General features: G+C 36.0%; 2 protein-coding genes across 2 annotated transcripts in view; one reads left to right on the top strand and one right to left on the bottom strand.

The window, feature by feature from the left end:
- LOC124640257 (RNA helicase aquarius) overlaps positions 1-4,134 on the bottom strand; it is a 60,244-nt gene extending 56,110 nt beyond the window's left edge. Inside the window, exons 1-6 of the mRNA XM_047177942.1 lie at positions 3,948-4,134; positions 2,645-2,745; positions 1,829-1,985; positions 1,281-1,491; positions 703-895; positions 158-311 (exon numbers count right to left, since the gene is read on the bottom strand). Coding sequence (XP_047033898.1) covers positions 158-311; positions 703-895; positions 1,281-1,491; positions 1,829-1,985; positions 2,645-2,745; positions 3,948-4,034 — 903 coding nt within the window. The 5' untranslated portion in view covers positions 4,035-4,134. The remainder of the gene's footprint in view (positions 1-157; positions 312-702; positions 896-1,280; positions 1,492-1,828; positions 1,986-2,644; positions 2,746-3,947) is intronic.
- Positions 4,135-4,637: 503 nt separating this feature from the next.
- On the top strand, positions 4,638-12,222 carry LOC124640317 (zinc finger protein 43-like). Its single transcript, XM_047178033.1, has 10 exons — positions 4,638-5,047; positions 5,097-5,299; positions 5,426-5,521; positions 5,775-5,947; positions 6,554-6,774; positions 7,218-7,359; positions 8,720-8,845; positions 9,250-9,374; positions 10,646-10,765; positions 11,980-12,222. The coding sequence occupies exons 1-10, from the start codon at positions 4,638-4,640 to the stop codon at positions 12,056-12,058; spliced, it is 1,695 nt and encodes a 564-aa protein (XP_047033989.1). The 3' UTR covers positions 12,059-12,222.
- Positions 12,223-13,329: the final 1,107 nt, after the last annotated feature.

Consider the following 13,329-nt stretch of genomic DNA (forward strand, 5'->3'; position numbering starts at 1 on the left):
GTTATTTGGCAGCATATTAAAATAAAGCTGTAGTGGATGGTCGACTCACGAGCATAACAGATGGTTACACTATATTTACATAAATTATTTTCAAAAATAAATGTTTACTCAGCCCATTGTACTGAACTCGTATGCCCATCACCCACAAATAACTGACCTGTGAAAACAGCTGTCCTTCAGGCCTGCGTGTGAGTGCCGACATCTGACTGCGCACGACCAGGTGACAGTCGTCCATCACTGTGTTGAAGAAACGGCGCGTGGGCAGCAGAGCTTCCAGGTCTATCATCAGCTCGAGGAACCGCTCACAGTATCTGGAAATGTTTAGTTTTGATAAAACTTTCATCAACATCTTATGCCATGGTAGTCTATTACGTAGTGTTGAAGAGTGGGCGTTTTGGGGGCTGTCTTATAATTTGTTTTTGACGTTCGAAAAGTGCTGGTTTGCAGGGAAGTTTGAATAAATGATTTTTTATTTTGATTTATTATTTCATTATTACAGCTTTTGCATATACATAAGCTCAGAACTTCACAGTAGCTATCTTCATTGATCATTTGCCCCGAAGAAGAAAATAGCTTATTATTTAGTGGCTTGTTTATTCATGATTTTCTTTCTACTAATAGGATACAGATTTATACTAAAACGGTTAACCAATTTAACATAAGTGTCAGACAGACAAAACAAAATTACTTTAAGACCCTCACCTCACGGCATGAGCATCCAAATCTCCGGTCTCAGGTATACTCTCAAGTATTCGCATGAACTTGATCATCAACCTCTGTAGATACAGCCGCTCCCAACTGAGTTTCTCTAACAACTCTGGTTTATCTTTCTTCTGAATGGCGCGCCAATACTTCCGCCATTTTGGAACTGCTTTGAATTCTTGGTTTCGCCGACCTGAATATAAGTACATATGAGATTTAAAGTTACCCCCTTGTAGCTTAGAAGAAAGAAAAGAAAAAAGGGATTGACTATAAACCTAGTTTGGTCACCACATTTGAATTCATATTTTTTTACTACATAAATCACCTAGGGACACACGCCATACTATTTCGTAAACAATATTATTTTAAATTTGATTTTATTAACAACACAACAGGTTTCAGTTACTATATGCAATGCTTTGTACTCTTTGTGACATACATATTCATGTAACGAGAATGGAACATTAGCGATTAAATACAGTTAATCGCTAACACTAGATAACTCTAGGGATGATTGATTTTGCCATCAACATACAGCTCTCAGTCCTATAATTTTACTTCATACAATAGCAACCAACCTTCTTGCAAGCTGATCCACATACTGAGCGACACAAGCCGTTTGACCTGATCTCTGCACAGCTGCACTTCCATGCTGCCGAAGCAATGGTTGAGGAACAACAGCAGTGCTGTTTGTTCACGCATGTTGGAGGTCGTGCGGTCTTCGTCGACGCTAGCTCGTAACACTTGCTCGAAGAACGCTGGGAAGTGCTCTGGTTTCTTTAAGAATGCCTGGAAAGTAATGAAAGAGGTTTTGAATTATGTTGGAGTAATTAGAGAATGAGAGATGATTGGATTCAGTTGTGAATGGAAATCTTATTAGGAAAACCTGCGTACTAGATGTAGCGTTCAATTTTGAAATGTTTCTAACATTAGTCCCAATTAAATAGACTTATGGGATATAAGAATTTTGCTCAGCCAAGCGCAACATAACCGTGCACAAATACAAGTCCAAATGAGAACCTATTTTATTAAGTCGGTTAAAAAAGTAAAATGGAGTCTCATTACGAAAGTACTGTTCAAATATGGGGCCAAACCCAAAATATTTCATATACAAAATCATGCTCACCTGCCAAGCAGGAACTCTTTCTCGAAACTTCTCGTTGATCATAACAATGATGGACATCATGTGTGCCTGTGACGCCTCCCCAGTCTTGTAGTGCGGCCAGAGATAGTTCTCTAGATACTGCGAGAACTCCAGCATCATGATCCGTCGTACTGAGAAACTGGAAATGTTTAAATACAGAGTTTTAATATAGGAATAACAACCATAGTAAAATAACTGGGAGTTCAAGATGCTCCAGATTGCATCTTGGTAAATACTGTGAAACAATTGCCTTTAACTGCAGTCTTGAATGTTTTAGCTATGCCTTAAAATATAAAGGAGCAAACATTTCATTTCTAAAATCTAGTATTGGAATAGCCATAATTATTCTTGCTTAAGTATAAAAACGAAAGTGAAAAAGCATAGTTGTGTGCGAAACAGGCAGCCACACACATATTATGGACTTACATTTCTGCAACAAGTACTTTATTACAAACTACTTGCACTAACCATCGTAATTCAAAATTCACTATAAAACTTCTTCAAATAAAAAACTACTAATAAATATAATTTTCCTTCAAAAATGCAATTTTTATATATTAACATTTAAATAACACAATTTTTAAAATATATCTAATGCTAGGAAATAAAATATGGAAACACCATTTTTAAAAATTACTGGTTTATTTGCAAAAAAATAAATAGGTCATTGCCCCCACTCTATAAGGCTGTTGACCCTCAAATTGTTCATTTGTTTAAATCACTTAGGCCCTGCCACATTGGTATGTGGTACTAAAACTGATGGTTATAGAATAATTTGGAAGATTTTTGGTTACTTACTGGGATCCAAGTATTTCTGCTTGGTAGATTGACTCCACAATAGAAGCATCATAAGGTAGGTGGCTCTCCTTGGTTTGTGGTGACCAGTACTGATTAGCAAGCTGTGAATAATGCAACCATGTTGATTTTTTTAACAATTCCATGTGGATAGTTGTATAGATTTGTTTAATGGGTTTTGTACATAATGTAATACCAGTTGGCTCATTGTAAATTAAAATTATGTTTAAACATGACTGCCTAGATGTTGTGATGAATACATAGATTTATAACATGTTTCACTTACATTAGACCTGATTCGCTATGTAGTAGTACCAATCATTAATAATTCATATTTGATCATTGTCCCAAGCGTTTTTGGTAACTTTCTCAATTACACACATTATTGTTATACATATTGCTATTCATACTAAAACTCTTACTTTTATGAGAAGATCCCTACTTTACAAGACACAGCCAACATCCATGTTCATACACAACACCAGGGTACAAATTTCAGCACATAACATTTTGAATTTTCTGACGATATATAGTATGTTACTTAGTGTCCAAATGATATAGTAGTAGCTTTCACAGTTAATTCTATAATTACTATGGAAAGAAAACTATTCATGAAGTAGGTAATAGAAATGCAAATGCAAGAAATGGATAGAAATCATCCAATTGGTACTGGAAAATTCCTTTTCAATTTACTTCACAAAATGTCTACAGATTGAAACTATTAGGTACATATTATTAAGTAATTCACACTGTGCAAACAACAAATTGTTTATACTTAAACACAGTGTATAAATACACTGAATAATAGCTTCAAACATGTTTTCTTATCAGTGTTAGGCAGAAATATAACAAGTACACTTACATTTTGCAAATCAAAAAACCTTTTATTAACTAAGTTAGGTGCCCTTGGTTTAATGTTTCTATATCAAAGGAGTACTGATGAGCGATGACTAATTATTGTAGAAAAAGGAATAAAAAAACTAACCTCAATTGTTGCTGTTTACTATTGAAACTGATTTTAAACTTTACAGTTAGCATATTGTTTCATAGTTTAGATAGGAATTCAGAGCAAAGCCAACTTAAAATGATACTATGATTCTGTAAAATCTGACATCAAATGGATTTCATGTTATTTTCAGTAAAATCTATAGTGGGATCCTAAAGATGATGTCATTATACCACTTTATTAATATAGGTCAAATGGATAAGCATACTATAGGCCTACTTTTAATACATATAATAGGCGTTTAACTGCTACTTTTATAATTGTATTAACCAATGTTATGAAATGGATAACCTCACTTACCTGAGTTATTCGATCAGCATTAATTTGCGAAAGCGTCGGCAGCGGTATCTTAGGTTTGTCAGACGGCGGAGCAGCTTCTACTTTCATCTTGATCACTGAATTTTCTTTTATAGTTTATTCTACAAGATATTGTGTACAATACACGACTGTAAACAAAACTTGACGACACGAACTAAATTGATTGTTAGAAATTTGACAGACATGACAGCCGGTATTTTCCTAGTTCCAAGACTTGCCATAGTAATAAATAACAACACTTTCGTTAAGAAATCAACCTGTCTGCGTTTTAATTACGCCAATTATTTACAAGTATTTGACTATTTAACGGCTTATTAATTGAACCAAAACTTGTCCTAAAAAGTTAAGTTGAATGGAATAAGTACCTACCTACAAACGTCAAAGTGAGGAAATTTAAAAATAGAAAATATTGCCACTATCACATTTTACGCGGGATTTACGAATTATTTTAAGATGTTTCAATAACTATAGTTGCTAGGACGTTGTAAATCCAAGCATATAGTCAGATTTGAAACTCCATTTTTAGTTGTAAAAAAAACTGATTATTCCTGAAATGCCTATTGACCTTATTATATTTAATGGTTATTATAATATAATCCTTCAAGTTTAAGTAGCTAGTTACAATTGAACCTACTTCATTATGAACCTAATTATAAAATTGTTTCAGCAAAAATGATGTTTGATCCTCCTGATTACCCGTACAAAGAGTTATCGGAAACTTATGATCCAGACGATTTAATTTTCTCCACCGACGCAGACCCCAACGGAACCTTGACCAATGATAATAAAAATCCACCAGATATTACTGGTATAATGAATACTGTAGAAAACCAATTATCGTTCCATTCAAACGATTCTGGAAGATTTTTCAATGTAGATAATACTACTTTATTCCAAGAAAATAACCCGAATCTTGAACTACAAAACACGGAATTGTATATTGTGCAGTCAGATAATTTGTTTAACTACGAACCCACTTTGCTTGATGAGAATACTGTTAATCAATTCTTACTGCCTCTTCAGGATTCTTCAGGGAAGACGCAGGTTCACTTGAATTCTAGCTATAATTCTGTAGACCATGTGTAGTTAGTTAATTAGGTAGTTTGGGCCGAGTTATTTACTAAGCTTAAGGTATAAATACTTACCTATTTGTATTTTCCAGACTAGTGAAAGCACCGGGCCTGACCTGCTTGCGCTGCATTCTTGTGTGATTTGTCATGAGATATTTACAACAGAAGCTGATCTGCTAGACCACACAATATCGCTCCACACATCGGATAGTTCCATAGACCAGCCTCAGACTACTTTATTGCCGGCCAGTGTCAATGACAAAGGTGAAAAGAGGACCGTGCCAGGTTTGACCTCCTTTGATTCAAATAATTTTGCGTAGTAATTTAATAAATACTTACATAGGCGTAATTAATATCGTTAAGATATCTAAAATAATCCTTTCTTTTTAGAACCCACCCACAGTAATGAAAACTTTGAGTCCGAGTGGCTCGTGTGCCGAATGTGTGAACGTGTGTTATCAACGGCTCTGGAAGTTGAACCCACAGGTAAAGTCAACGAGGATTATATTATATAGGTATTATTTGGAATTTAAATATTTATGGATGGATTATGGATTTTCGGTTGTTGTTAAAAACATTAGGTCATTGGACTTATACATGGGTAAATGGCACATCATGTGTTTTCAAGGAAGTGCATGATAAAGAAAAATACGATAGTCTGTAGATAGGTAGGTTCTTCTAGGAAGACGAGTTAAAACTGAAAAAGATTTGAAACTTAAGATCTCATGGATGTTTCTAGAACAACTATGCTGCATCGCATCAGACGGCAAGAGTGGCGTCACATATCGCAAACTGAACACAATGTACGTGTGCGACTTTTGTAACGGACTGTTCGCTGACGGGGATGCCTTAGACAGGCACCGCTTGACCTGCTTCATAGAAGACCAGAACAGTTATTATGAGGATGGAAACGTAAGCAAAGTTATCATCTTGGCCTTAATTTTTACTCATAGTAAATGTCAAATTTTCTCTAAATGAGCTGAGGCCCGATTCTCCTAAGTTAATAATGTCAAACTTGAATAGAAATCGAATCGAAATCGAATCGCAATAGCACTTTTAAACATATCGGGCATTCTGCTACTAATATAAGACCAATCGTATTCCAACGAAATTCGATTGGTTTGCCATTTTGGTGATTTTGGTCTATACGGTAGTTTGCTCTACAATCATATTGCAATCGTCAATCATTTGCAAACAAAATGATTCATTATTAAATGACAGAAAAGGATAAAAACGTTTATTTCAAAGAGAAAATAGCGGAATGCCACATACGTATCAATCGTAATCGAGTCGGGATTGGATCGCAGTCGAACGTGAATCGTATGTTGCTTAAATAAAATTAGGAGAATCGTGCCCCTGTTTTATAAGACATCCACACTCCTCTCACAATCCAATTATGCGATAGGTAAGCCAGCTAGATCGCGCTTGACTGTAACTGTCCAAAAAACAAGAGAGTACCTATTTACATATATTTAACCATGAATTTAAGTTTTTAAGAACCACTGTATCATTTCATAGGGCAGCTGCGACTTAGATACTAACATATCTCAAGGTCCTGAAGTATGTTACGCTTGTGACATCTGTGGGAAGCAGTATGCATCTGCTGAAGAGTTGAAGATGCACTCCTTGGAGCACCACCGTCCTCCGCCCGCCAGAAACAATCGACGGTCGTACACAAATGGCGGGAATAGCAAAATGTGGAACTGTGGCTCTTGTAACCAACTGTTCGCTACAGCTAGGTAATAAAAATTGTCACAGACCTATTTAATTTCACAGTCACACATAATTCCCGTACATAAGGAAAGAGAAATGTAGCTGCATTTACCTCAATTAAGTCTTATCCTCATAGCTTGTATTCTGCTCAAGTCCCCACTAGCAAAGTATGAAAGTATATTTAGTTTCGTGTTCCTACAATAGATGGCAGTAGCAGTTAAATGTCTATGACATATTTTGCATTTTTGTGATTGATGAACTATAAAACCTCTTCCTTTTTCAAACCAATATACAAGTGTGTTATATAGGTACATAATAACTGATTCTATGATTCCCAGATCAAAAGATCAAACCAATTTCATTAAAGTTTCCTTCGCTCGCTTATACTAGCTGGTAGCCGATAATGAAACCGAACACAAAACAATGCTTGCTAGCGGAAAAAGTACTAATTTAGTGGATGTGGTTTCAGGGAGCTGTACCGCCACAAGCGAGGCGAGGACCGACCCCCGGGCGCTCCGCTGATGGCCTACGTATGCGAGGAATGTGACAAAGTGCTGGGCAGCATGTGTGCGCTGCACACGCACAAGAAAATGCACAAAGTTACTAAGCCAGTACGTTATACAACATACTCGACTTATTTCAGTTTATTGTTCGAGTAGAAACTCATTTCTGTTGTATTGACGAAAATGTTTTAACGTATACTGATGGTTCTTCGGGCACTTTAGGCCTGTGCTTAGGCCTATATAGTAACTGTTTAGTAATCTGTGACCTAGGTACGTCCAAAGGAATATTCTTAATTGAACAGTCAATCTTTTTGGATATACCTTTTTATGCATGCTCTGTTTGTACCACTGTAATTATGCCCCAGATTTTGTTTCCACTAATTTTGAAACTCAAAAATAAAACCAGCCCAGGTATCTTTATTGCAGTGGAGTATTATAAGTCCCGGGTTGATTCAGAAACTCCTCTTGAACATCGACATTCGGCAAAGCTTTTTCAAAACTTATAGACTCTATAAGCGGCGACGCCCAAGCAACAAAGGTTGGGAATCTGCTCTCAAAAATAGATCAATAGCATTCAATCTGAAAACCCACGCTCATTTTAAAAGTCAAACGAGTGAAATTTAACGTGTTACTAATGTGATTGGATAATGTTTTGTACCTACCTACTTACATACGCCTTTTATGTACTTATGGGTTAGATGTACCGCACACATGGCAATTATTGGGACGGGTTACAGGACTTACTGGCGCTACTTCCAAGAAGATATCTCAATCTCTTGATAAAACCATCAAGGCTTCAGTTGTTTTATTAAGAAACGTCTAGCTGACTAAAATACACCCATGTACCTTCTGGAGTTCATGGTGTTTGAGGTCTGCTGAGCTCGTCGGTAGATAATTTTTGTCCATCTCCAAGCACAAATGAGTAAATCTAGGTACTCTTGGTACTCGATGCAGTAGGGTAATAAATGTAGTATAGATATAATCTTAGAAACAGCATAATATTCTGGTTACTTCGTTAGAGGGCAAGAATATTAGATATCGTCACGCCCTTAGGTTTTCTCAGAAGGGGTTCCCTGAACTGAGCGTAGGAGTTCCTAGAAGCATCGACGTATAAAAAAATCCGTGCCATTCGCAGAAAATAAACACTGATACTTAATCATTTGTTGTCATTTAAAGAAAAAACAATAATACTTCATACTTATAATTGTTATCAATTTACGGAGTGCAGCATTTATTTTTCTTAAATAGTGGTTTATTTCAAGGAAACTCAAGGATTATTCAATTATCGTGACTATAGGTAATCTTATCTTTAGAGCTATAAAATAGCATCTATAATTCATGATTGACTGAGCTTACATGCTAGCTCACATTTTTTCCCTCCGTTTATGCTACGTCAAGCTACGAGATATTTCACTTTCTTCGATGCTTATAGGGAGGTAGAATTTTAGCCAATGTTTTCATGTTTCAGGGTTACCCTTGTCGGGTGTGCGGGCGCCGCTTCAACCAGTCTGGTCACCTGGCCATCCACATGCGGATGCATACCGGAGAGCGACCCTACCCCTGTGATTTATGTCCTAAGGCCTTCAAAGTTAAGGTGCCTTCCTATGTCTGATTTATTTTGTACTTACCTGCACCTCATTAACGAATGAGGTGTAGTTTAAGCTTTTAACTGAATTTGGGAACATCTCACTCAACATACTTACTGCCTTCCTTTTGATTAAAAAAGCTCATTAGTCGTAAAATTGTATATAAGTACCGAAACTGCTGTCGAAACACCTGACAAAAGCAGGCTCCCACCTGCACGTACATATATAAATGTACATACATTATTACGAGTTACATAACTTTAATTACAAACAATGCCAAGTGCAAGTAAAACAGCACAAATACTGAGTAATCGCAAAAACGCTTGCACGGGCTATTTACTATCGGATGGAGTGAGATGGTTCCCAGTATTTTTTCCGTATGATAATGTATGTGGCTCGGTGTCGGTGTTAGGTGGAGCGCGACGACCATCGCAGGACCCACACGGGCGAGAAGCCCTTCGCGTGCTCGGCTTGCCCCAAGACGTTCACTGCCGCCGCACGCTTGCGTGAGCACGCACGCATCCACACAGACCAAAGGTTATCATACAATCCTTTTGTTTTGCATCCAGACACAGTTTTATTGAGTCTGACTCACTGTTATGTCGGTTCATTTTCATTTGTGATTTAACTGCTGGTTAATTAAATTAATAGCTGGGAGAGGAATCATTTTTCTTGTATGCTTTTAAATGATTTTTTTTCTTAGACTTTATAAACTAATCCTTTAAAACGGTTGCATCGAGTTACTTAGGTACTCAGATATTATGGATATGACCAATGGATACAAAGTTAATGTCACGCTAACAGATGGCGCTGACGACCTCATTTGGATTATGGATCTACCTTACCCAATGAGTACTATTGTTCTCATCATTTTCAAAAGTAGGTTATGTACCTATTGCACACGCAATTAAATGGTACATATATATTCCATAACATTTTTGACAAGAGTATAAATAACTTCCAAATAACACTAAAATATGAATTATTTATTCAATTCAATTATTTATTTGCAATTGTTTTATGCAACCATATTTCCAGTGAGTTGGTTGATCCAATAGTATTTTGCTATCATTGATAAGTATAATTGATATCTACAGCGAAACGTTAATTTGCGCGGGATGAAATTCTCGGAACTCGTCAGCAGCACTACAATATAATCATTTGAATTTAATGAAAATGCTAGTGGCTATTTTGGTAAACAAAATATTGCGAGTATTTCATTAATTTTCACATTCATTCAGGTGAAATGTTCAAAAATATTTCCTGGAATGGTACTTACCGATATGTAGGCTGATGTGTACATAAAAGGATTTATGTTGAATTTAAAACATTGCGGTGAAGGATCTTTCACTACTCAAAATCACTATTTTGAGTTTTGAATGCATTAAAAACCTTTAATTGTAAATCCATTTACTCATCTATGTAATCGAAAAGCCACTAGCTATGCTCCGAAGAAAATAAAACCAAAAGAAAAATTCCCACCTCATATTATCTACCTTCCACGTCACATCTTTTTATTAGGAGTTCTTCGTTGTTTTGGAAGGCACGATATACCGATGGGTGTCATTTGACCATCTTTGGCACTCGTTATGGGTAGTCAGAAGCCAGAAAGTCTGACAACCGGTCTTTACAAGGGGTACCGCGCTTGCCTGGTAACTGGGTTGAGGAGATCAGATAGGCAGTCGCTCTATGTAAAACACTCATGGACTCAGCTGCATCCGGTTAGACTTTAAGCCGACCCCAACAGTTAGGAAAATGCTGGACCAATACACATAACCTGCCATTTTGTGTATGTTTCATGATTCCAGGCCGTATCGTTGCGACATTTGTGGAGCAGCATTCAGAAGACCGTACGCTCGCACCGTGCACACGCTGATACACACTGGAGAGAAACCTCACGAGTGTGACATCTGTGGAACTGCTTTCAGGTTTGTATCCCTTTTTTCTGAGTTATTAGATTGGTTTTGTAATCTGAATCTATTACGGAGTAGGGAATCTTGTACGTATGCAGCAAATATATTTTTTTAAATGAACTATCCTACCTTTTCAAGTACCATCTATAAATACGAAAGTAATTCTGATTGTCCGGGTTCGCGATATGTGACCAAAGCACTTAGTTTTAAGAGCCAAAGGACATAGGCTGATTTTGATAATTAATCGATTTCCATTTTTTTTTTTAACCTAGGCTCCTCATTTCGTTCTAACATTACCTCAGATTACGAAACACTTACTATACTATTCCCAAGCTTAGTGATGTAAAATGAAAAAAAAACGATTTGTTTTTTTTCACTTTATTGAAAAAAAACATGAAAAAAAACTTTGCATCGTTGTTTTTTTTCTAAATTTGGTTTTTTTTCTAGCCTACTTTTTAGTTCAATTTTCAAAATTTCCCTTTCGTTGAGTTAATATCAATGAATGTTGCCAATATTTTCATGAAATTTGGTTCTGTTTTATCAGAAAAGTACCGTAGATTTAAGAATAAACCTAAGACTATTATGTAACCTTAAGTATTAATCTTTAACGGTAAATGCCCTAACAATTTTAGAGTTATTATACTCTTGAAAAAAACAAGGCCCAGAAAAAAAACAGTTTTTTATCTGGTTTTTTTTCAAGGTGTTTTTTCACACTAGAAAAAAAAACGGTTTTTTTGCAACACTACCCAAGCTACGTCAACAGCAGGATGAACACAAAATACCCAAAAACGTCGCCATCGACATCTACCTCAAATCTTATCTCCCTTCCGACCGAAATGAGTTGTATTATTGCAAGCGAACTACCTGCACTCTTACAAAGAACCAGCGAGTCAGAGTAATGCGCGCCTTCCGATCTGTTGCAAACGTTTGGTAACGTGGTGCATAAATATTAAAATGGTGGAAGCGATGGGCGGATCAATGATTTTATTAATTTCCTTATAAAAAATATTAAGTGAATGTTGTGTCAATACACAAAATTTAAAACCATTGATTTGATTTTTGCTGCTGTCGTAATAAACTCTTACAGGTTTTTGAAATGAATTTTCCGCCTATAATATGTATATCTAATAAGATATAGTTAATAATTTTGCAACATTCTTAGACAAATAGATGCTTATCGGGATATTTTGTTAAAAATGACCAATTGTTTGTATTGTTTCCATTCACAGACGGTCCGGCGACATGTGGAAACATAAGCGAACTCTCCACGGGGTCCAAGCTATCACTGACACAGAACTCAAGAAGTGATTCTTATGAGAAAAACAAAAAAGTTGAACGGCCTTTGTATTCGCAGTTCCAAATATTGTGGATAGATGGCGCTAGTAGGGTGTACCTGTTGAGATGTGCGCAGAGACATGCATGCAATAATAGTGTTTTTATTTAAGTTTAATATATAATTTCATACAAACTAATTCGGTTATTTTATTTGAAACTTACATAATAGTGGCAAGCCTCTATTCAGTGTCTTTAGTTTCACCAACTAAGTAGCATCAAGTCCGGAAATTCCAATCTACCAGACTTGTTTATACCACCTCTTACATATTTTTCGTATTTGATCAGCCCGAGAATAGGCTCTTTTTAATTCGGAACACTGACTTAGAGACAAGAGCTCCGTGAGTACGTTTTTCCATATTAATGTTGTAATAGAGGTACACATTTACGAAACAGCCTTTATCTCCAGACTACTTCGGTATAATTATTGCGAATTATGCGAATGTATAATTTTGTTCGCGGATCTATTGAATTTATTTTTTAAACATTATATTGCTTGACTATAAAAATACTGACTTAAAAATATATATAAGTATTTCTAACTATACAGTACTGTATCAGGTACGGATCCATTGCTTTTTACCTACTTAGAAGATATTTTCACTTAGACGGATAGACCCGACTCAGCTCGGTGTTGAATTGGACAACTGTAAACTTGGATAGATTTTCCTGTAATTTAACTGGCAATAACTGTATAAGTCTGTGCAGCAAATACCACTATAGTTTGTGGGTACACTAGCACTTTTAGAAAGTATCTGTCACCCTAGAAATCTCTTTAAAAAAGTATCCTTGAAAGACTACTTACTTACACTGCTCATTGATAAAGCGCCAACTATTTCAAATCTGGTAAGTCCTGGATAGAATTAAAAAACCGGATTCTGATTCTGATTCATTTTAATAAGAAGCTAAAACCTGACTACCTGTATCTATAATACTTAAAGTAAAACTCTTAAGTCCAAGTGCACCGACAACATAGGTAAACGTCAGTTTTTATAAAAAAAATACTATGAATGTTCACGTAGAAGTCTCAAAGTAAACTTGTTTGAAGAAAAACGGACGTTCATGTTGTTGCTGAAAAGTGGCTTGAAGGTTTACATGTCCGAAATTTGACTGAACCCTAAGTTAAGAGACTATATCGCAAATCTATACTAATATCATAAGAGGAAATTGTTCTGTTTGTTTGCACCCTAAAGGCTCCAAAACGACTTGACCAATTTGAAAAATTATTTCATTGTTGGGAAGCCAGA

This window comes from Helicoverpa zea, chromosome 20 (assembly GCF_022581195.2).
Source record: "Helicoverpa zea isolate HzStark_Cry1AcR chromosome 20, ilHelZeax1.1, whole genome shotgun sequence".
Lineage (NCBI taxonomy): Eukaryota > Metazoa > Arthropoda > Insecta > Lepidoptera > Noctuidae > Helicoverpa > Helicoverpa zea.